The 25,554-nt window shown below is 38.4% G+C and overlaps 1 protein-coding gene across 1 annotated transcript; it reads right to left on the bottom strand.

Moving 5' to 3' along the window:
• Positions 1 to 4,236: 4,236 nt before the first annotated feature.
• LOC139740436 (mitochondrial import inner membrane translocase subunit TIM44-like) lies at positions 4,237 to 24,831 on the bottom strand. The gene is made up of 15 exons (XM_071651029.1): positions 24,795 to 24,831; positions 21,836 to 21,976; positions 21,082 to 21,177; positions 20,466 to 20,543; positions 19,830 to 19,910; positions 19,010 to 19,150; positions 18,475 to 18,544; positions 17,874 to 17,937; positions 17,076 to 17,161; positions 16,229 to 16,321; positions 15,144 to 15,268; positions 7,523 to 7,573; positions 6,951 to 7,040; positions 6,041 to 6,151; positions 4,237 to 4,436 (listed from the first exon to the last, which is right to left on the bottom strand). The coding sequence occupies exons 1-15, from the start codon at positions 24,825 to 24,827 to the stop codon at positions 4,317 to 4,319; spliced, it is 1,380 nt and encodes a 459-aa protein (XP_071507130.1). The 5' UTR covers positions 24,828 to 24,831; the 3' UTR covers positions 4,237 to 4,316.
• Positions 24,832 to 25,554: the final 723 nt, after the last annotated feature.

Raw genomic sequence — 25,554 nt, 5'->3', positions numbered from 1 at the left:
ATATGTCAAGATTTGAGACAGGAGCATAATTTTGTTTGAAACAAAAACAAAACCAAACCCAAACGAGAAATGTCAAAATTTGCCGAGTTGTGAGGTGATGACATCATCAATCATTTGCATATTCATATGACTGTGCAAGAACTGTTTTGAGAAAATTGCAAAACTTCACAATTCCATACTTTTCTTAATTTTAATAAAATTTTCATCAAACTCTCTGTTATGCTTGTAAAATTTTACTCTTTCTCTTCAGATTAACTAAAAATAGTCTGGAAGTAACCTTTAATAGTCAATCTTTATGGTCACTCTTGCAATTCTGCAGGCTTATGAAAGACTTTAAAAAAAAGTATAACAATACACTATACTCGGTTTGTAAAAGCAAAGGCAATCATGTATAAATGTGTGGAACCACACAGGCATATTTTGTCCTTTTTTTAATTCCTTGTATTCCAGTCTTGTTCTTTATGTTCCTGTCTTTTAGAGAAACATCTACTGAGATCTATGAGGATCAGATAAGATCACCTGTATTACATGAATGTTTTTCTAGTGATATGAATTGTGACATTGCCATTGTATGTGTGTGTATGTGTGTCTGTGTTGCTAAGGAATGGGGTTATAACCATGTCTAGCTTACAGAAACTACAGTATTTTGGTATCTGGCCTTACATGCCTATGCACTGTCACAAAATATTCACAGCCATTCCAAAGTTGTCTAAGTGTTGAACTTGAGATGGCAAGGTATCACATTATTGAATTTTCAAGCTCTAGCTCTCGTTGGGTTGAATACAGACTGGCAAACCTGCATGCACAATTGTGCACTTTCTCTTAAATAAATTCTTTCGACCAGAGAAAAACATTATGTTTTATCAAATGTTCTGTGTATCAGGGTTTACAAAAATACATGTACAAAGAAACTAAACTATAGGGCAAAAAAAGATGCTCCCTTATAAGATGAGTTTTGTTCTATCATAATTCTTTGTAACAAGAGTTCACTACCAAATGCCTTTAAAAAACGTTTTTACAGATACAGAAGCTGTGATGATTCTGCTACTTAATAAATGAAACTTGATTGCATACCGGTACTTGGATTTAGAGCAGTCCCAAGTAGCTCCAAGATTGAAAACAAACAAACAAACAAACAGACAGAAAAAAAAGGAAAAAAAAAAGCATTCACAACATAGACAATTTGATAAGAATGCCACCCTGGTAGATACACACACACATACACACACACACACACACACACATACTTCTTATTGAAGTGAAATTAAGAAAAAAGAAAACTTCTTACATACACTGTAAAAGTGGAAATTTTCGCGGTGATGAAATCTTCACGCATTTCGCGCAACCAGAAACAATCGCGAAAATAAAAGCATGCGAATATTTTCGCATGCCATATGTACCAGTAGTTGATGTCTTGATTTCGCGGAATTAAAAACACGCGAAACTCTTCTCACCCAGCCAAGTGCGAAAAATTAGTCCTGCGAAAATATCCACTTTTACTGTACATATATCTAGAGAAAATCTCTTAAACTCACAAATGAAGCATGCAGTACAAATGTAGTTATTTTCACACCTGGATTTGCCCACGTTTGTGCACATGTTAATAAATATGTATGGATGCAGGCACACATGGGAGGTTATGCCTCTGTAAATGCTTCCTGAGCCATGAATGCGTGCTGAAAGGTACACCAGCTGATACAGGACACACTATCCATGGATATCCTTTGCTGTTGTATTAATTAAGTGTCATTGCCAACATGTCATGTAAAAATGCACTTGAAAAGGCTGACATTTGAAGTACAACAGAAAAAGATGACAGTACTGCTGTGGGAATGCACATGAATGTGAATTTTGATTTCTGCGGGTGCACATTTTGTCATGAAATGTTGAAGACTGGTCCATGGGTCCACAGCTGGGTTGATAAAAAATCATTTCTACACAGCAGGCAGGCCCAAGTTCGGTCTTGTAATTCTGTATGTGTGTGTGTGTGCGCGTGTGGGTGTTTGTGTGTGATTGTGGCCTAGTTTGAAGGCTGTTTAATTAAAATACCATTTCTGATCAAAACTATGTACAGTTAACATTGCTTAAGTCGACCTCACATAAGTCAAGTACTCGCCTATTAAAGTCGAAGGTCTTTTCAAGTCCTCTTCTCTATAATTTCTAATGATTTTAATCCCTCATATAACTTCAATTTTCTCTAAGTCGAAGTTAATTCTTCAGTTCAAATAGATTCGACTTTAGGCAAAGTTGACTGTACATTGTGTAATTCTTTTTCTGCAGGTGAGCTCTGCTCCATGGGGGTGTGCTTACCTGTGCTTTTCTACTCTTCCCTTCTCAAGAATCCCTATCCACAAACTCTTCACCACACACAACCCTGTAGCACCTCAAGACCATCATTTAGAAGCAAACACAATTTATTCGTATGTACATTATTTACAAGAAGTATTTAATGCAGAGTACGTTCATCATTCATTCTGCAGCAATTGTCATACAAACTTTTATTCATGAATTCTCAGATTGTTCAAAACATTGGACGCGGTTGTCAAAAAATTGACACTGCAACAGAAACATATTATTGCAAGAGTATAGTGTGTCACTGAAGTTTGAATAAACAGTGAATTCTTAATTCATCGTTCTGATTGGATTTTTTTTTTGTTTGTCACGAGGTCATTGTACGTTCTAGTGCGCTCATTACGGCACACCAGCAATAAAGTATGCATAAAAACACAACAGAATAGCCTTCAGTATGCGCTGATATATGAATTCAGTTCAGTCAGGTGTATGTGATAACCTGCAGAGCATTTAAGGTTCAAGGTTACAGAATACAGGGGTGGGGTACAGCTACCAGGACAGGATTTGATCCATCAAATGACCAAGTAGGCAGAACACCAGTGAAACCAGATCAGCAGTGGCATTTCTCATTCTCATAGATAATTTGACTTACACGAATTACTTTAAAAACAGGGAAAAAAATTCATTTACCCATTGTAACAACTGGTTAATTAATTTCACATAGTGTGAGAACTTCTTATTTAAATAGTTATAGAGGCCTTGTCTTTACGTGAGCAGAAACTGTGTTTAACACTTAAAATGGCCAAAACCAATGTATTGAACAGAATCTATTTTTCTTACCCTACCTGAAGCTATCACTGTTGTTAATGTTGGATAAGGGAAGGGGGATACAGGTAATAAAGCTGTCTGATGCTGTCACTGCTGTGAAAGCCTCAGATATTCACATGAATGAATTCAAAGAAATACAGCTGATACCAGGAGCATGGGTTACCCTACTCGGTTGTTGTCCTTCTGAGCGTCATAAAATTCCAGACCACTGTTCTCCGATTCCATAACACAGACCTTGACTTGCTGAAATGCCTGATCTGTAAGATTATTTCATTTCCAGTACTGACCTGATACACTTTCCATAAAAGAAGAAGAAGAAGAAAAAAAGACCAGACCAGAATAGAATTGCAGAAGAATGCTGGTACCCGTTATGATTTTGAGGTAATTACTTTACTTTTCTTGCCATTATTACTCTTCTGCTCCTACACAGAGATGCCAACAAGGCTCCAAAGAACGCTCAAAGGGTATGGTGGAATGGAGCTCCAACATTTCTCTGCAAAATATCTTTCAACAGGACATCATTTTTTACTCATATCATTATTCAGGTTTATGATTCCTTAAATGTTCATATTTTAAAAACCCCCTCCTACTTAAAATTACTACAAAGAGAATTGAAAACATTTTATCCTCCAAAATGATGTCCAAAACTTAATCTGAAATTCAAAATGATGCCTCAGATTCTTAAATCTACCAAGAGCAAACTGGCTGTAGCAATCAGTTCAGTCTTGGCTAAATGATGCAACATGGCATGGTCATTAGAGATATGAAGTACACTTAAGATCAGAGCATGAAGTTAATGAACTGCATGGCAAGCTAAAATGAATATATAAATATGGAAACAAGTTGTTCTTACAAAAATTTCTGATTGAAAAGGTGTATTTTTTTTTCATTGTTGTTCAACATCCTGTCTCATATTTGCTTGATGAATGATGAAGAATATCCTGAGTTATTATTTTTGTTTACCTTCCCCTTAACCTCTTCCTTGCCAAAAATCTATACTTTGCAGTAATTCCTGGAAATACTTCTTTTAAAAAAGAAGCAGGTTAGATAAGCCCTGAACTAATATGACTATGACAGCACAATTTAATGTACTAAGTATCAGAGGGTTTTGTTTCTGTCTGCTGGGTTGTGTATATGGAATAAACTATTAAATGACTCTGGGGTGGTACGCAGACGGGGCAGAAAAGGGGTGGAGCCTAGACCCATTGCTCTGCAGAGTGGGCTGACAAATCCAGGAGACGCCAGGCTGCTGATGGATCCAGAATCTCTTGGTCCCGGCACAAGACCCAGACGTATGTTACTCTCATCACTTTCTCCTGCAAGAAAGGATCCAGAAATATACAATTACACTTCTATCACCTAAATAGGGCTGCAGAACCTCTGCAGATCAAACAAACAAACAAAATACCAAAAACAAAAAACATAGCGATGCACAGTACACAACATATTTTAGGCAGAAATCATTATTTCGGTGTAAAATTATCAAACCATGCAAGATCTAATTTCGGGTTTGAAAAAAATGTAATTTTTAAAACATATTTTCCCGCTCTTTATGTAAAAATATCCTCCTGCTTACAAATCACCTGCAGATTTACATGTAGGTCCTTCAATACAAAACTAGGTAATACATTATAATCTAGATAAAATTCAATTCTTTTCCATGGCACTGCATTGCTAATAAGGGGTAAGTGGTTGTACGATTGACGATACAGTACTTAAACTAAACGGCTACCTTTATATTGCACAAATTGATCATCACAAAGTACATGACCCCTATTGTTCTATCAGAATTTTGCATTATAAAATTTTAGGTGATTGCTCTTATTTAACTGACTTACAAGGTTTTCTGGTTTATTGCCAAAGTCTGAAGAGCATAAAATGGTACATACCATAATTGCCCAAACAAACACTTACAAAAGCTAACCTGCAGCGTGTTAAAGGTGAATACTGATACAGGTATTCCATTTTGTGCACTAAATTTCAAACACTAGAGTCCTGTGAATGACTTAAATGAAACTTTTGGAGAATTGGTGTCACACATTCATTTACCTTGCTCAAGTACTACACCTCAAGGACTTTTGACATTCCATTACAGAAAAACCCTGCGCAACCAAAAATAATACCATATCAGAGCTTGTATGCTTGTTTTCTCTTCACTGAATATGTGATGAACAGAAGATAGAGACAATCCTCAAATTGCAAGATTTTTCCTAATATCTGTAGAGTTGTTTAAGGAGAAATTTTTCCCAACATACTTGTGAACTCAGTGGATGCTAAAAATGAGCAGAACATTCAGTGAAAGTTTGAGGAAAATCATATGATCTTTTCAAGTTCAAGTTTATGAATCTCAACAGTTCTGGGTAATTTTATGCACTACCTTGCTAGACATAAATCATAATTATGAAAAAATGTGTAAGGTCAAAGCGGTAGAACAATATGAAGAACTCGGTTAAGGAACTTCATAAATTGTCATATCTTCCACAAAGCAGACATCCCCTTGACCTGTTTTTGAAGCTATGAAGGAAATATTTTTCTCAAGGAGCTGGGTGAAGAGGTTTTTTTAATGTTAAAGAAAAATTTATCTTTCTGTAAATTCTATAAGTTAAATACATTGTTCAACTAATTTTACGTTATATATTATAATGTTCCCATTTGAAGAGGGTGACACATAAAAGTAGCCAAAACTTTATAAATTCCTAGCTGTTGACAGGACGGTCTCATTTTCGACAAATTTTCACTGAGCGCTTTCTGCAATCTTTCTGCACTTTTATGGTATAAGTTGGGGACAACTTCCTCTGTATAACAAAGTTCCTTTTCAAGAAACATAACTGTGTGTTATAGATACATGCCAGGTTTGGGGGGGGGGGGGTGGAGAGGGGAGGGGAGAGGGAAAGGGAAGGAAAGGGTCATTCGTTCTCACCAGATCACCCTCAACGACGACTCCCTTGGAGTTCCTGACTGCCATGATCTGCTGAGCGATGAAGGAAATAACGAGGACCGGCCCCTGCTCCATCATTTTACCCATCGACAGCTGGAGAAATGATGGACAAAAACTTGGGTCTCATCATCACTCCCATTTAATCCTACTGCACTCTTAACATCGTTAACACATATCCACAACATCATCGGCTAAATTACATTCTGCTTTTCATCCTTACGCTAATTTTACTCAAAGACATAATGCTGTTCATGTGGACTTGAAATATTGGAGCAAAAACTGAACTATCTTAATGTTGGCATTGTCTACCACAAATTATCCCATCATAATTATGGGGGTGAAGTTAAGCTATGGTATGGTGAAAGAGCTGTGGTGTAGTTGAATAGGCACAATTGGGCTCTCAATGAGAAGATCCCAGAGTCAAGTCCTCCTACGATGCTCATGTTTTTTAAATTGAGCACGACATGTCACTATAAAGTGGTTCTCTCTATCCAGGTCTATAATTGGGTGTCCAGTAAGAAGCCCAAGAGTTATGGCTTGGTTTTGAACATGCATACTAGAAAAAAACACAACATTGTAGCTGGATATTCATCCATTGGAAGAAGTGAGTTCACAGTTGGTGTAGGCCTTGATTTCAGAGCCACAGGCAATGGTGGACCAAGTGTGCTCTGTGTACTATGGTGACAAAAATCTTTACAGACAATAACTACTATCATTGTTATTTTTATAGCTGTAGTCACGGTAATGAAGCCTTGGTGAAGAATCATGCTTGTGACCTGAATTAGATCTTTAACTCAACCTTATCAACCTGCAGTCTCACACACCTAACCCAAGTAGAGTATCATGCTTGTACTAAGACTTCCAACCACCACTCTGAGCTCATACTACTCACATCTACACTGTCCACATCCAGGACCTTGGAATCAAACTGATAACCCATAGACTTGGCCTGCTTGATAGGGGTGGCCAGTTGGTTGAAGGGCTGCAGTGAGAGAGAAAGAAAGCATGGAAAAGAAACGCATAAAAATGAAAAAAGGTACATATTGATATACTTTCTGCTTCAACTGAAAAGATAAAACTAGATTACAAACATTAATACAATGAGTGGGCAGAGAAACTGCTCAGTCGTCTAAATGAAGCTTTCATATCAAGCAATCCTACAAACATACACTATTATTATAATTCAAACATGTTTGGTTGACAACCCCAACACACCCAACATACCCCTAGTTAAGCAAGGGTACAAGATTGTTTCTTTTCTGTTTGTTTGTTTTTTTGTCTGTGCGTGTTACTGGAGCTATGCAGTCAAAATCAACAAAGGAGTACCACGTTAGACATACAGAGATACACTACTTCAAAAAGCATACATATAAGTGAAACTTCACACATTCACAGTGTAATCACTCCCTACCCTCCCCCCCCCCCAAAAAAAATAATAATAATAATGTTCATAGGATGACTTACTGCTTCATAGCACCAATCCTTTAAGATTTCCAGGTCTCCCCTAATCATTGCCTGCAAAAATAAGAGGAAACAAGAAGGAAAAATGACAGAACCATCACATAAAGCTCACCTCAAACATCTTTAAAATGCCAATGATGCAACCCATATGACCTCAATAAATTGTACCATTCACAAGCCCATGCTTCCTGGAGTATTATTATTGTTTTCAAAGCAAGTTCATCTACAGAGAGTCCTATCATAAGCATATTAAAGATATGAGCTTTGCCATATCAATAAGTGCACAATTTCATGTTTAGCACATGTAAACTTTTAAAGTAATGGCTGATATTACTATCATAAGCCACCAAGTAGATGCAAATACTGTGAACAAATAATTCTCATGGAATAAACAGATGACAGAAATCCATTTGCTGCTTCATGCTGACTGTACTCAAACAAAAATAGGTGACCTGCTGTGAACGCAGTCAATTAACCATTATCTATGTCAACTAACTTGTCATTGTTTAATGTACGTTGCTGAATCAAACCCATTCACTAAGGCCACACTAGACCACAACCTGATTGTTTGCCACAAGTTCATTCTTTTGTTCTGTTTATTTTTACAATAACCACAGCTGTAAACAATTCAGTGATGTATTTTGATATTGTATTATCAATCAATGCATCAAAACTTCAGTGGATGCAACAGGAAATGCCACTCATGAAACTCTATTTTCATCTTTCATAGTTTTCATGAAGTGAATAATAATATAGCAATGTATTATGATATAGACCGGGGGCCCAGAGCATTTATTCAGCTGAAAAGGGTCACACTTTTTGATGGTCTCATCATGTAAGGATGTGGCCAAGGGTCAATAAAATGAATTGCTGGCAAGTCACATCCTGTACCGTAAGCCTAGGGACCACAAAGAGGGACCCCGAAAAATGGATTTATTCAGCCGAAGGGGGTCACGGACAAAAGTTGGTGGATATTGTTCCTTTGGGTGTACTTATCATGAAAACAGCAATGCCAGCTATTTTATCCTGTACGGGGCCCCAGACAGTAACCCCAAAGGGCTCCACAAATATGGTGTTATTCAGCTGAAAAGGGTCACGGCTAATTTCTTTCGCAATGGAAGTAGTTCCCATCAGAGATATCCAAAACACCAATGCCAGCTATTTTATCCTGTACGGGGCCCTAGACAGTAGCCCCAAAGGGCCCCACCCCCCATAGGCCTATACGTACAAACACACATAAACATTGATTTTATTCAGTTAAAAAGAGTCACGGCTAATTTCTGTTGCAATGGAAGGAGTACCAATCAGAGATATCCAAAACACCAAAGCCAGCTGTTTTATCCTGCACGGGGCCCCAGACAGTAGCCCCAAAGTGCCCCACCCCCAATAAGCCCTACGTACAAACACACACACTCACACATTGACTTTATTCAGCTGATAAGAGTAACGGCTAATTTCATTTGCAATGGAAGTAGTACCCATCAGAGACATACAAAACACCAAAGCCAGTTATTTTGTCTTGTACGGGGCCCCAGACAGTAGCCCCAGACAGTAGCCCCAAATTGCCCCCTTACCCCCTCCCCCCCCCCCCCCCCCCACACACACACACATTGTTTTTATTCAGCTGAAAAGGGTCATGGCTACTTTCTTTTGCAATCGGAAGTAGTACTCATCAGAGATATCCAAAGCACTAAAGCCAGTTATTTTATCCTGTACGGGCCCTAGACAGTAGCCCCAAAGTGCCCCCTACACACACACACACACACACACACACACATATATATATATATATATATATATATATATATATATATATATATATATATATATATATATATATATATATATATATATATATATATATATATATATATATACACACACACACACATATTGGTTTCATTCAGCCGAAAAGGGTCACGGCTAATTTCTTTTGCAATGGAAGTAGTATCCATCGGATATCAAAATACCAAAGTCAGATATTTTATCCTACACGGGGTCCCGTACAGTAGCTCCAAAGTGTTTTGCTTTATTCTCTTTTACATGTTTGCATCTCTTCTTCTTAAATATGCGCTCCTTCGTCTTCATTTTTCGCGACAACGACAACGCGTCCTCCTCATCATCATCAGTTTTGCTGTTCTGGCAAACATTTTCCAGTGTATCGGCTACATTCTATTTTAGAGCGGCGAGAGTGGAAGACGTGCATAATTGAGTCTGGGAAAGCGTAGGAACAGCGTAGCTAAAGCGGCCAACAGCGTTATCGAAGCAGGAATGAAGCGTCGTAGGAACAGGCCTTGATTTTATACGAGAGTAGAGAACTTAGTGAGAGCGTCGTTAAAGTGGGAAGGTCGTGCTTTGATCAAGAAAGCGGCGCAGCAGCGGGACCATGTCGTCGGTGTCTAGTTTAGACTATATTTCCCGTTCTTGTGCCGCTGTTACTACGGTTAGAAAAACCTGGAATTGTTACGCTCATCCCGCGGTATTTACACTGTCACTGCTCTCTCCCCGTTTGAGCTACGATTCAAAATAGGTCAATCTTGATGGGGAGATGAGGAAGAAATTTTGAACCAGTTCAAAATTTCTTCCCGATCTGTCGTCAATTGCCAGATCCAACCCCATCACCCAAACGCTGCTGCTACGATGCTCCCGGTCCCCGTACACTTTTGCCGCTCTCTCCCAATCTGACAGATTGAATAGATCGGGATGCAGATCTTGATAGTGGAATTACATGTGGGGACACTTTAGGAACACTCCGTGGGGCCCCGTACAGCTATATAACTAGTTTCGGTGTTTTTGATACCTCCTTGAGTACTACTTCCATTGCAAAAGAAATTACAGCAGTGATTCTTTTCACTTAGAATAAAATAATACGGGAGCACTTTCCAGCTACTGGCTGGGGGCCCCTTAACTGGATGGGTTTGTGTTTTACGTATCTCAGCTGTTGATTCCACTGCCAAGGAAAATAGGCATACATGACTCTTTTCACCTAAAAACAATTAATTCATATGGGGTGGGAATACCTTGGGGCTATACCTGTCAAGGGCCCTGCATCCGGGCCAATATCGCACCTCTTTTAATCGAATTCTTTAATGTTGAATTAAATTTAGCAAAAATTTTGCCTAGATGACATGGTAGTTCAATGACATATTAATCTCTTCATTCAAATTTATTTTGAAACATTCCCATTACCTCTAACCTTATTCTAAATAACACTTTTTCAACTGAAATCCATATATAAGACAAGTACCATTCCACTATCCGTTCATTCATAAATTCATAATGATATAGTCACGTGATTACATGCTGCGCTCGTTCATTCAAATTGATTTCTGGCCATCTAATTTAACATGTTCTGCAGTCAATTTATATGTTCATGCTTGGCCTCTTTCCTTATTTTCTTTCGTCGTAGTTATTTTGTAAGCATCATAGCATTTCATGTTTTCGTATTCGTTTAAGAGACTTTGACACCATTTCTTTTAACGTGCTTTTTGACTCCAAAGAAGACAGTAAGAAGCCACAAATTATCTGGCCGTTACGAGCGCTTTATTACGAGCGGTCGGCCAGTTCCAAGAAGTAAAGGTTATGATCCTCAGATGTTTTTTTTTTTTTAATATAATTCTTTCTATGTCTTCTAGAGATATACGTCTGTATCTATTGTGCTGTCATGACTATAAAAATGAAGTTAATCTGCATTACTGGTACACGTATAGGCCTATAATGACATGTATATATGAAAGAGAAGTAGCGTTACCAGTCTGGTTACAGAACAACCAAATCCAGTTATACTAGATAAGAAATATGATACATTTACTGCTTTATAACAGTAATTTATAGATGAAATGAAAACACACATAGAAAGACATGTTAAAATGATCTGAAACAAAGAAATAGCATGATTTGAATTTGAATGAACACGTTTGGAATTTGACTGTCTATCGCGAAATTTAATGACTGAAATACCCTTTTCGGCAAGTCAAGGCGAATTTGAATGAACGTAGGGTACCAGCCAATTTGAATACCCATTTTACGAATTCGAACCTTCTATCAAATGAACCAACAAAAGTGCGAAATTGGCTGGGAAAACCTAACTGGCTTTGATGTTTTGGGTATCTATGATGTAAACTAAGGCCTACTTCGATTGTAAAAGAAAAACAACTATGACTCTTTTCAGCTAAATGATGTCATAATAATTATGTGGGGGAGGGGCACTTTATGGCTACTGTAACCTGGGCCCAGTACAAGATGAAATGACTGGTTTTCGTAATATGGTCATCTTGGTTGTGCACTATACAGAAGTATGCTTCCTTTGCAAATTTCTTGAGTGTTTTGCTACTGTAACCTATGGGACCCCGTATACAGGATAAGATGACTTGCTTTAGTGTTTGTGATATCTCTGTTCAGTAGGCCCTGATATTAACGTTACAAAAGAATTTGTAAGACCATTTTCAGCTGATTCACAGTACATGTATAATGGATGGGACACTGTGGAGCTACTGTCTGGGGCTCTGTGCAGGATAAAATAACTAGCCTTGGTGTGTTGAATATCTCTGATAGGTACTTCTTCCAGAGTGCAAAAGAAATTACCCGTGTTTGGGGCTATACTGTGCCGGGCCCCATACAGGATAAAATAACTGGCTTTGGTATTTTGGATATCTCTGATGGGTACTACTTCCATTGCAAAAGAAATTAGCCGTGACCCTTTTCAGCTGAATGAAACTAATGTGTGTGTGTGTGTGTGTGTGTGTGTGTGCGTGTGTGTGTGTATGTGGAGGGGGGGCACTTTGGAGCTACTGATGATGATGAGGAGGAGGAGGACGCGTTGTCGTTGTCGCGAAAATGACGACGAAGGAGCGCATATTTAAGAAGAAGAGATGCAAACAATACAGAGAATAAAGCAAAACACATTGGAGCTACTGTCTGGGGCCCCGTGCAGGATAAAACATCTGACTTTGGTATTTTGATATCCGATGGATACTACTTCCATTGCAAAAGAAATTAGCCGTGACCCTTTTCGGCTGAATGAAACTAATATATATATATATATATATATATACATATATATATATATATATATATATATATGTGACCGTGCACCTCAAAACGAACATAAAGTCGCACACACTGATTTTGCGTGAGGACTCAAAAATAAATGAAATGGGTCAACCTAGCCGAACTTGACTTTTTCATATTTTCTGAAAGAGCGGGTCTTCTTTTACAATATGCTAAAATTTGGTATCATAAAACGGGCAGGAAAGTGTGTTTTTTTAGCAGTTTATCTCGGAACATTTTTGGTAGAATAGTGTGATTAGGCGTGTCTTTAGAATCCCTTTTTCATTTCTGAAAAACCTTGTCCATACTCTTCACTTTCAACTCTAATAACTTTTTAAAGGATAATGTTACTGCTTTGAAAGCTGGCATTAATTATGGACAGAATGTGGTAATGAGGCATGCTTAATTTCACTTTAATCTGATAATTCCTTCATTGATTTAGTACTCTGGTGGTTTACTTCCTGTTTTTTTGTCCCATTCATCGCACAGCCAGCACAGTTTGGTAAAGATTAAGCGCTTGAATAGACACTGTACTTCAGAGCCTCTTTCCTCAGTTCACACTTTTCCTGAGTTTGTGCTTTCTTTCCAATATTTAGATAGGTTAGGAGAGTCCATTTGACTTGAGTTATACATCATTTTAAAGCTTAAAGTCTGCTCTTTCAGAATATGGTCTTAACTAAAAAGTCATGTCTGGTGACTTTTTGTTTGTTTTGAGGTGCAGGGTCACATATATATATGTGTGTGTGTGTGTGTGTGTGTGTGTGTGTGTGTTTGTGTGTAGGGGGCACTTTGGGGCTACTGTCTGGGGCCCCGTACAGGATAAAATAACTGATTATGGCTTTAGTGCTTTGGATATCTCTGATGGGTATACTTCCATTGCAAAAGAAATTAGCCGTGACCCTTTTCGGCTGAATGAAACCAGTATATATATATATGTGTGTGTGTGTGTGTGTGTGTGTGTGTGTGTGCGTGTGTGTGTGTGTGTGTGTGTGTGTGTGTGTATGTAGGGGGCACTTTGGGGCTACTGTCTGGGGCCCCATTCAGGATAAAATAACTGGCTTTGGTGCTTTGGATATCTCTGATGGGTATACTTCCATTGCAAAAGAAATTAGCCGTGACCCATTTTGGCTGAATGAATCTAATGTGTGTGTGTGTGTGTGTGTGTGTGTGTGTGTGTGCGTGTGTGTGAGTGTGTGTGTTGGGGGGTGCACTTCGGGGCTACTGTCTGGGACCCCGTACAGGATAAAATAACTGGCTTTAGTGTTTTGGATATCTCTGATGAGTATGCCTACTACTTCCAATTGCAAAAGAAAGTAGCCATGACCCTTTTCAGCTGAATAAAATCAATGTGTGTGGGGGGGGGGGGGGGGGGGGGGGAGGGAGCAATTTGGGGCTACTGACTGGGGCCCCGTGCAGGATAAAATAGGTGGCTTTGGTATTTTGGATATCTCTGATGGGTACTACTTCCATTGCAAAAGAAATTAGCTGTGACTCTTTTCAGCTGAATGAAACTAATGTGTGTGTGTGTTGGGGGGGGGGGGGGGAGCTCCTTTGGGGCTACTGTCCCGGGCCCCGTACTGGATAACATAACTGACTTTGGTGTTTTTGATATCTCTGATGGGTACTCCTTCCATTGCAAATGAAATTAGCCGTGACTCTTCTCAGCTGCACGAATGAAATCAATGTTTGTGTGTGTTTGTACGTATGGCCTATGGGGGGGGGGGGCACTTTGGGGCTACTGTCTGGGGCCCCGTATACAGGATAAAGTAGCTGGTATTGGTGTTCTGAATATCTCTGATGGGAACTACTTCAATTGCAAAAGAAATTAGCCGTGACTCTTTTCAACTGAATAAAATCAATGTTTGTGTGTGTTTGTACGTAGGCCTATGGGGGTGGGGCCCTTTGGGGCTACTGTCTAGGGCCCCGTACAGGATAAAATAGCTGGCATTGGTGTTTTGGATATCTCTGATGGGAACTACTTCCATTGCAAAAGAAATTAGCTGTGACCCTTTTCAGCTGAATAACACCATATTTGTAGGGCCCTTTGGGGCTACTGTCTGGGGCCCCGTACAGGATAAAATAGCTGGCATTGCTGTTTTCATGATAAGTACACCCAAAGGAACAATATCCACCAACTTTTGTCCGTGACCCCCTTCGGCTGAATAAATCCATTTTTCGGGGTCCCTTTTTGTGGTCCCTAGGCTTACGGTACAGGATGTGACTTGCCAGCAATTCATTTTATTGACCCTTGGACACATCCTTATATGATGAGACCATTAAAAAGTGTGACCCTTTTCAGCTGAATAAATCTTCTGGGCCCCCGGTCTAATATTGTATTAATCACTGCATCAAAACTTCAGTGGACGTAACAGAAAATGACACATGTGAAACTCCATTTTCATCTTTCATAGTTTTCATAAAGTGAAGATAATAATAATATTGCATGGAATTCTATTCCATTCTGTTTCAAACACCCCCATAACTAAAATGACAAGCAACAAAACAAAATGATAGTAATAATGATGATAAAGCTACTGTACAAGTGTAAATATCAGCAAATACATCATTGAGTTACCTCAAGGATATTAGGTATAATCTCCAGCTCACACATCTTCAAGAAGTTCTCCTTTGTGAAGGTTGGGTCAATCTTGATGATTTCTGTCAAGACCTCGGACATTTCGGTCGGTGAGAACACACCTCCTACAAGAGAAATGTGACATTGGAATGTAATAACATTTCAATTCTTTGTGGCCAAATCATGAAGAAAATAGCAAGAAAGGAAAAACATTTTGAGTGGTACATACTCCAGAGTGAAATTAACTTATAGTGTATAAAAGGTCTCAACATGTGCTGGGTAAAGTCACATGAAACATGAAGTATAACTGACAGAAAATAATTTCTTAAGAATTAGGTTTTCCAACCTCTTCAAAATCTAAAGAATTTGATAGTCTCTTAACAATAGTCTGAATTTTACGACTGAAATCACACATATCACCTTCCAATGATATTCCCAATGCTGATCAGCAGCAGCTATTCTTGGCAACACAAACATTAGTTTTCAATTTTATAGGTGTGAAGCAAAGATGCTCCAATCCACATCCTCATTAGTTTTTCCACTCTACAATCCACTCATTTGCATGTGTAATCAAATTCAAAGACAGACAAAGTTTTCTTCTTTTATCTATTGGTCATGTACAATATCTTGGTCTCCACATTTGTGCTATAACACTCTTTTACAAGTGCACATATATAAATCATGAGCAATGACAAAATTGCTGTGCTGTGATACAATACAACAGCAGTGTAATACAGCAGTTCAAGAACACATTAATATTTGATGCACACTTTTGTACCAAATGTTGTTTCAGACAACCCTACAGTTACCTGTAGGGACAAAATATACACGCATACACTGTGGAGATCCCCATGTACCAAAATTGAACTATATTATGTACAAATCCATAACACAAACAGCTAATTTGCATTGTGTCTATAGGGGAAATTACACACATCTTTGCATCCATTTGTAGACAAACCTATGGAAAGAGATCATATCTGCAGGGAAGTAATAATTCACTGTAAGGTACCCCAGCGTTCCATCATCACCTTTAGTGTGTGGGTATCATATCACCTACATCCATCAGAAGAGAAATATCTTACCTAGAAGCTGGCTGACTCTGTCTGTGACTGCTCTCGAGGCCCTGACTACGATGTTGTCACTCTCGTCATACTTCATCTTCAAATCAAATAACTCTGTGTGGCATGGGTGGGTTAGGGGAGTGCAAAGTTGTGGAAAAACAAAGTAGACATATTGGGAGTCAATCAAAACCAATGAGGCCTTAATGTGCTAGGACTGGACACCCTTGGGCCCCTTGGCATAAATGACCCCAAAAGATAGCAATTGGTATAAAAATTGGTACATTTATCATGGCACATCAGCTTTCAGGATTTCTGCTTATTGCAACAGATATTGCTACATTAGTCAGGATCATTGACAGAGGCAGATCCAGAGCCCCCCCCCCCCCCCCCCGTTTATTTCTTTTTAAACAAAAGGAAAAAAAGAAAAAGGGGGGGGGGTTACGTGCGCCCTATTTAATTTTGCAAAGGCGCTTCCCCTTTACAGAATTCCTGGATCCGTCCCTGATTGATATATAATTTATGAAAGCCAAATGTAAACAAACTCAACAGTAGAGCATAAATATGTCTTGGAAGCTAAAAATAAATAAACTTATCATTAGGGCATAAATAAGCTAAAAGCCATCTGAAATTAGATTGTTATTGAAGGGAGAAGCCTCATCAAACTCTTTGACATTAAATGACGTCTGAAGACAATAGGCATTTGTATGTCTGGCTTTTCCCTCCTTACCCAAGACAGAGGGAGTGAACTTGCAAAATTTTCCTAAAGAAGAAGATACAGCTAATGTCATTCACTGAGGCGATCCAACAACACATAGTTATACATGTTTTCTGCATAGTTATCACAAGTTGCTTCACCATGTGTACTCACTATTGAAAACTTGGTTGTTTTCACTGAAATTTTTCCACTGTTGGAAGAATCTGGAGTCTTTGTGTAAAACCATTCCTGTTGCATCTCTGCAAAGAATTAAGAGAGGAGAAAAGGATAAAGAGGTTTATTGATATCTGTGTTTTATAGAACATGACCCTTGACACTCAATTTTCCCAAAAATGTATTCAGTAGACGGCTACGCTGTTTTTGCACCCTTGAACAGTTATTCCAATATATTTTGACAGCTAATTCTGAACTTATTCTCTGATCTTTAATGACATTATTTTACACTGGTGTCTTCAAATTTGGCAAATTAGATGTGTTTTCAATATGAGTTTTGAGTTTGGATTTCTTCTACGTAGTCACTATAAAGGAAGCAAAAGCTTCAACACACGAGCACACCAGAAGACTGATAGCTTTCAGTTTTATCCAAATGACTAGACAATAGTGATAAGATACCTTGCTGAAGGACACAAATGCTATTGCCAACAAAACTCAAATCAAAACTGAGAATCTGCGGTCTAATCCACTGACAACACAGTATGATGAAAAAGCTCCTTGAAGTGCCTTTAACATTCCGGTATGCACATGTGTATTGAATTTTGGAACGCACAAAGAATTAAAGTACACACAAAAAAATAGAGGCAATATAGAAAATAAAATGTTATGAAAACTAGTAATTGTTGGCAAGAGATATACTTGACAACAATTAAGACAACTACAACTCTTATCCGTACTACATATACAAGAACAATAGGTCAACCAACCAAACTAAAAAAAACAAATAATAAAACTCACTCATTTGCTTCGAACGTTCTTTCAGTTGCTTCACTCATACCTTCTGTTCGTTTCCGTAACTTTTCTGCAGGAATGGAAAGAAGTTGTTAGTTCTGTCAGTGATAGTGCCATGTCCCAAGGCAAAAAATATAATTCTAAAATAAAGTGAAAATCACTGTATGACGATAGGCTATGCATGCCACGGAACCAGCTGTGTACAATTATGTAGTAGCACAAAGTGTTTGTTTGCCATTTAACATGTGATGTACCGAGACTGGAAATTTACATCACTCAACCACTTGATCATTAATTTGGTACCAGCAAACTCTCTTGAACTTTCTTCAAAGCAAATGGTATGAATTTAAAAGCATGGACTTAAAATAAAATAGGATTACAAAACACTCTGAAATATATCACTCATTTGAACATGATTTTAGATAATTTAATGCCCTAATTATCTTTTGTTTTCTTTTGTCTGTATTCTTTGTTTGAATTTTCACATCTGTTTCTTTCTCCTTTTTTTTGCATGTTTACTCTCTACATAGGCAATCAGATGGTCCAGTGGCAGTGGTTAATACCTCTGCAGAAAGAGACGCTTTTAGCATCATCATCAGCCACATACCTGGTGCTCGATACGGCCGTGCTCTTGACGTCGTGCTCTCGTCAATCTCTTCTTTTACTGCTTTCACACCCTGATCAAACAAAAATGAGCCATATCAAATTTTAAAGAAAATGCAGATTCTAATGAATGAAATTTGAAAGAGAGGGTATGGCACATGCCAAAATATCCATATACTCCCAGTGAACAATGAATTGACACAAAGGGTAAGATTTAACCATTAAAAAAAGGGCCATTGCCCAATGTAGAATGCAAGATTTAAGTCACAACTTACCCACTGGACAGTCAACCTTGCTTAAGTCGAATCTATTTGGACTAAAGAAACAGTTTCGACTTATAGAAAATTTGACTTACAAGGAATTAAAATCAATAGAATATAAAGAGAAGAGGACTCAAAAAGACCTTCGACTTAGGCGATTATTCTACTCATGCAAGAATGACTTGAGTAAGGTTGACTGTATTTTGCATTGATGACTTGCCCTATATTCAGTGTTTCGTTTTCTTTTGCCGTTTGCTTGTGTGACTGCACTTTACTCACTTCTGTGATGGTCTTAAAGGCAGCAGTTTTGCTAATCTCCTCCCCAGACTTGCTCACTCGCTCAGCGGCTCCTTTGGCCGACTTGGAGATATCATCCAGCCCTTTCTTCACCCACTCTTGTTTTTGTGCCTCTTCCATGCCCTGCTCAGGAACCAAACACATATAACATATAAACAAAAATAAATAAGTAAATAGATAAATTAATAAATAAATACGTAAAAAAAATCAATAAAATGGCAATGTAAGACATGTACTGAAAAACGTAATTAAGCATGACATCTCATCCTGTCGAAATCAAGGGAAGATATCTCTTTGACTTGTTTATGTCTGAAACAATATCATCTTCTGAATATTACTGACAGCAACCCCTTCTTGTGACTGAACCTTAAAACTTCAAGATTCACAAACTGCTTTGTGCTTTTTTAAAACAGAATATCTGTATATTCAGTGGAAAGCATCAACTACTACGGCAAAATTTTAATGATTGAGAAAAGCAAAACAAAACATATATCAGTCACAGATACTACTAAAATGTCTTAGTTTCCAGAATCCCCCCCCCCCTTAAAAGAAAAAATAAATAAAAAAAATAAACACTACAAAAAAATCAATATAGAGATACCAGTAGGGGCCTAAAGTGTTACATAAAATATGATTTACAGCTACTATGGAAACAGCATGGCAACATCCACTCAGCTGTATTTTTCCCTTGGAGAATGCCCAAATTGCAAGAAACATATTGCTAGTACTTCTTTTTTTTTACATGAGAGAAACAATGCCAATATTTAATCCCCCTCCTCTCTCTCTCATGATATTCCATTACCTTTGACACTTTGTCCTTGAAGTCTTCTAGTGAATGTCTGAAAGCTGCAGAGCCACGGGCAGTCTCCTTTTCAAGAGATTCCTACAACAAGAGAAATAATTAAGAAACGCATGCATCAATACAGAGGAGCAAAAAGATATGTCAGATTTATCACACATATTCACGTTGTGTGCCTGCTAGCAGTATATTCCCTTGAGGAATTCTAATCATGCATTGAAACCTATGTTAAACAGTCAAACTGGTGTGCACAGACATCATGGTGAACATAGGCATGCAGTTTTGAATGTTGCTAATGTAACATTTTGAGTCTTGACAAAACTTACCAACAATCACTGAAGAGGTTCAGTGCTTTAATACTGAATGATTGTCATAACTACCCACAAATGTGATGAAGCACAAACACGTACCTACACACATTAAGATTTTAATATAGGATATGAGGGAGAGGAAAATATGAGAACAACAAGGCTACACACTAACCCATTTTTTCTACTGGTCCGACCTGTCTGTCTGACCAGGGTACCCAGTTTTTCCATTTTTTACTGGTCAAGTGATTTTTACTGGTCAGGAACCATCAGACCAGTATCAGTGTACAGCGCTGCGTTACAACAAAGGCTCAGACTAGAGAGTACTTACATATTTCTTTCTTGCTTCTTGCAAAGCGTCAGACTGCTCTAATTTTTCTGCCTCCTCCCTGAATTTCTTGATATTTTCCTGCATCACAAAACACAACAAGAAAAAGTCTTTTGTGACCATCACAGCATTAAAATGGAAGACAGCAACATAGAAATTCACAAGCTGATCATAGGAGCTTAATCAACCAAGCTGTACATAAAGATTTTCAACAATCAAATCAATGACATGTCTTCTGTTAAGAAAAAAACAAAAACATCAAAGACTGCTCTCCATAAAGATTTTCAACATTCAAATCAATGAAAAGTCTTCTGCTAAGAAAAAAGAAGAAGCAAAGACTGCTTTCACTGTCACAGATGATTTTAAAATGAAGAAAATATGCTGCCTTGCATTCTTGCTTGCATAACATGTCAACTGATAATTTTGTCAAGGAATCATTATTTCCATGTCTATGTTTCTTCTCTACCTACACATACTTGAAACTTTTGCAGGATACATACAAACTGGTAATGCATCAACTCTGAAAAGAATTACACTTCTATATGCTGGAGACTGAAAACTCAAACAAACAAAGGAATGGACAATTGAATGAACACCAAATGCAAGTACAGTATCTAACCTTCATTTCTTTGTTTTTTGCCATCTCCTGCTTGATGTTGTCGATGAACCCTGAGATGAACCCCTTTCTCTGAGGCTGCTGAGAATAACATCTTGTCTGCAAAGGAAACAACAACAACAAAGGATAATGAATAAAAATATTGGGTGCATATAGGGAACATAAATCAAAACAATATTCTAATTTGACACTCTGGCAACATTTCATGACGTAAGAACAACAAAAGAGACTACACAAAGTGTTGATCACACTAGCATAAACTGCTTTGTAAGACTGTAGAGTCATCTAATGAGGTCTATAGTAGTTGCTATTAACATGAACTACCTGGTAATGAAAAAAAAGACACAAAGAAACAACAAAAACAAAGTGGAAAAAGCACTTCAATGGGGATGTCAACCCTGTTAACAACTTTGCAGTATCCTGGGGACTGAAAAGGCATATTTTTGGTGGAAAACAACATTTCTACCTTTTCTGCTACAGACATGTGTACCATATTTTTACAATTTGGGAAAAGCAGTATTTTCCATCAAAGCTGCAGCATTTTTGACAAAAAAAGTACAAACTTCTGCAAATAAAAAGAGAGACAACAAAAATAAACGTTGTCATCTCTGCTCCAACATATATGCATAACTGCTGCTTTTTACAAATGTCTAGGAAAAAAACAAAATTTTCCAGCATGATATTGACAAAGATATGAACACGAAATGTGTACTGTCAAAGAATTATTGACGATATTATGTTAACACAGCATACACACCTGTGATAACCTTATGTCTAGCTGCTGATTTGTAGGGATGGTGGATGGAGGACCTCTGATGTCAGGATTTATACTTATCACAGATGCCACTGGATTAAGATGGTTGGGTGGCAGTCTCTGGCATCTTGCTGCTGTGCAAACCTGAAGTTGAAAGATAACACAGAGGCTGGACATCTTAAAGCATGAAGTAAAAGTCCATAAATTGATGAGTTGAATGATTGATTTAAGGTACATTCTTTTGATGACCTAAATCAACACTGGCAAAAATATACATGTATTATTTATTCTATATTGCTCATCTTCAGGTGCGCACACACACACACACGTCATCGGCAATAAAGCAAGACTGAAGGAGGCAGAATAGACAGATCAAGAAGAAGAACGAGAGGATCTCAAATGACAAAGAGGTGAAAAAATGAGAAGCAAAATGACACATTTTCACTTGCAATACCATTCAACACACAAGATATATGGATATGTGTGTTCTCATTTAGTTATCATGTATGAAGGCCATTATTGTGTTAACTGCATGTAGGGATGGTGCCTCATCACTCAGATCATGATGTTGATGGGGCATTGATGAATATACTGTACTTTAGTTTAGTGTAAATGGGTAGGGCAGGCATTTTACTCTCACAGTCACACACAAACACACATATCCTACACATAGAAGTCTATAACATTAGCACTGCGGAAGACAAAAATGATGCAAGAAATGGCAATATCAAATTTGCCCTTTTAACACAGGCAAGATGTAGTTACACCCCTAGACAGAAAGATCCGTCTGTCCGGAGGACTCTTTTTGTATTTTGCCATTAACGCCGTCCTCCGTAGACAGACGGAAGGTTGTAGTACCCATTGCTGTGTGGATGTTCTAAACCACTGTCTCTATGGAAAATTGGGTGAGGTACCTCACCCTTCTCGATTGCGTCTAATTCACGGCCCTAGGTCGGCAAATTTAAGCTTGAATAGTTAAATCAACTATTCAAGAATAGACTACACTCACCAGATTAATGAATAATCCAATATTTCGGTCGAATTTTCAACGCAAAACACACATCAACCAGACCGTCGCGTCGTCACGTTCAAACTGCAGAAACATACAGTATGAATCTATTAGCCAATCACATGCGAGGTAGCTTCTACGTGTTTTTTTTACTTAATAAAGTACTTCGCATGTGATTGGTTTACAGATTCAAAATGGCGACTTACAGCTAGCGAACGGCGATGTTGCGATATGGATAAAATTTCTGCATTATAACCGCGTTACTGTGAGTATTTCGATTGCAAAATGTGAGAAATTAACCCCAAATATTGCTGCATAATGTGTCATATCATGTCAAACTTGTTTGAATGTAAAAAAGCTGCCTGTAATTTGGTTTATCGTAACGTTTTATCTGTGCGCTACTGCCACACAGTAGCTGGCATCATTGACTTCGGTCTGTATACGGAGGGGATCTGTGAAGCCAGACGTAGTCTCCGCGGAACATTCCCCGACGGACAGATACAGACCGATCTTTCGGTCAATTACACCCCTAGCCCTACTGCTACTCATTTAGTTAGATGAGCAATACAACTGATAGGTTAAATGAATCTTATTACACTTACAGACATCTACAGTACAGAAGTCAGTAATTCAGTTTGTACATTTCAAATGGGGGGAACAAATATGAACTCTTTCAAGAATGGTAAGGCTGGGACATTGACTCAGCATTCTCTATTTTAAACCCTAGTTAATGGCGACGAACCGAAATTATCGTTCTACATCATCTGACAGAACATAGCCCGCCGCTATCAAAGCCGATAGCACACCGCTGAAGCTCACTTTGCAGATCCCTTTGCACATTTGCCCGCACGTACACGTGCTATGCTACCACACTTCATAGCGCGATGGTAATATGGGCACCGATATGCGACACTCGGACAGGGCAGGCAGCAGTGTAGACAGAAAGATCCGTCTGTCCGGGGGACTCTTTTGTATTTTGCCATTAACGCTGTCCTCCGTAGACAGACGGAAGGTTGTAGTACCCATTGCTGTGTGGATGTTCTTAACCACTGTCTCTATGGAAAATTGGGTGAGGTACCTCACCCTTCTCGACTGCGTCTAATTCACGGCCCTAGGTCGGCAAATTTAAGCTTGAATAGTTAAATCAACTATTCAAGAATAGACTACACTCACCAGATTAATGAATAATCCAATATTTCGGTCGAATTTTCAACGCAAAACACACATCAACCAGCCCGTCGCGTCCTCACGTTCAAACTGCAGAAACATACAGTATGAATCTATTAGCCAATCACTGATCACATGCGAGGTAGTTTCCACATGTTTTTTTTACTTTATAAAGTACCTCGCATGTGATTGGTTTACAGATTCAAAATGGCGACCTACGGCTAGCGAACGGTGATGTTGCGATATGGATAAAATTTCTGCATTATAACCGCGTTACTGTGAGTATTTCGATTGCAAAATGTGAGAAATTAACCCCAAATATTGCTGCATAATGTGTCATGTCATGTCAAACTTGTTTGAATGTAAAAAAGCTGTCTGAAATTTGGTTCATCGTAACGTTTGATCTGTGCGCGTTGCTCCACACAGGAGCTGGGATCATTGACTTCGGTCTGTATACGGAGGGGATCCGTGAAGCCAGACGCAGTCTCCGCGGAACATTCCCCGACGGACAGATACAGACCGATCTTTCGGTCAAGCAGCAGTGCAGCTCGCTGCGGGCTGGGCAGCCAGGCCATGCCATGCGGGCTGATGAGCTAGCAGGCACGCATGCATGTCAGACGCACGTTTGCTGTGACACAACAGCAACTATTTTGTGCAAGATTCCCACATAGATATAGAGAGCAAGCTCTTACACTTAAGGATCACTCTAACGTTCGCATATAATCACTGACAAAGACTTAAATAATGTATAAATAGTCAGGAATTTGCTGTGGCAAATGTACGAACCTGTCGGCTTAGTCTTCCCACGGAGGCAGACATGTTGAATTTGTTACGTCATATCAGCAATGATTTCGTCACATGTGCCTGCAGACGTACAACAAAGTTTTTTACGCATTCTTGCGAACTGCGGACTCGTGTTTAGGCTCTTTAGAAGAGCTATACAATGATTACAAAAATCGAGTTGTACTTTTGATGTTACAGTACATGTACGAGCAATTGCCGTCTATAAGATAACGGAGATCCAAAGCCATCTAGAAGATATATTTAGATATTTTATTAACTCTGTCGACCCCCTTCAGGGGTATGAGAGTACAACACATGTACAATAAAATAATAATTATATGAGAATAAAAGGGCCTATACAATCCGTCATATGTATAAAACATGAAATATGATGCTTTTACAAAAGTGGTAAGCATAGATAAAATAAGCTAGAAACTATTGAGTAGGCCTATACAAATGGCTACAAATCCAGGATATCACGTACTGTTATTTCGTTTGTCTACCACTACGAGTGACCACACTTTTATATACAGGATCAGGACCAAATCAAATCAAAATGCTGCACTATGCAATTGTTATGAATCGCACAAGCTTCTTTAAATGATTAATAGTGGATCTGTTAAACATGTTTTCCATATGCAATGTAGGCCTACTTTGGTTGCTGATATGAGCAAATGTTTAATACGAACATTTTTATTTGCAGTGTATCCCCCCCCCCCCCCCATCTGTACCGTAACATGTGCGTTCCCAATTAGATTTAATA

This window comes from Diadema antillarum, unplaced genomic scaffold (genome assembly GCF_040938485.1).
Source record: "Diadema antillarum isolate AM-2024a unplaced genomic scaffold, OU_Dant_1.0 seq00000854_RagTag, whole genome shotgun sequence".
In the NCBI taxonomy this organism is placed as follows: domain Eukaryota; kingdom Metazoa; phylum Echinodermata; class Echinoidea; order Diadematoida; family Diadematidae; genus Diadema; species Diadema antillarum.
Note: the sequence above shows the minus strand (reverse complement) of the source record. Positions and strands in the feature narration are given on the sequence as shown.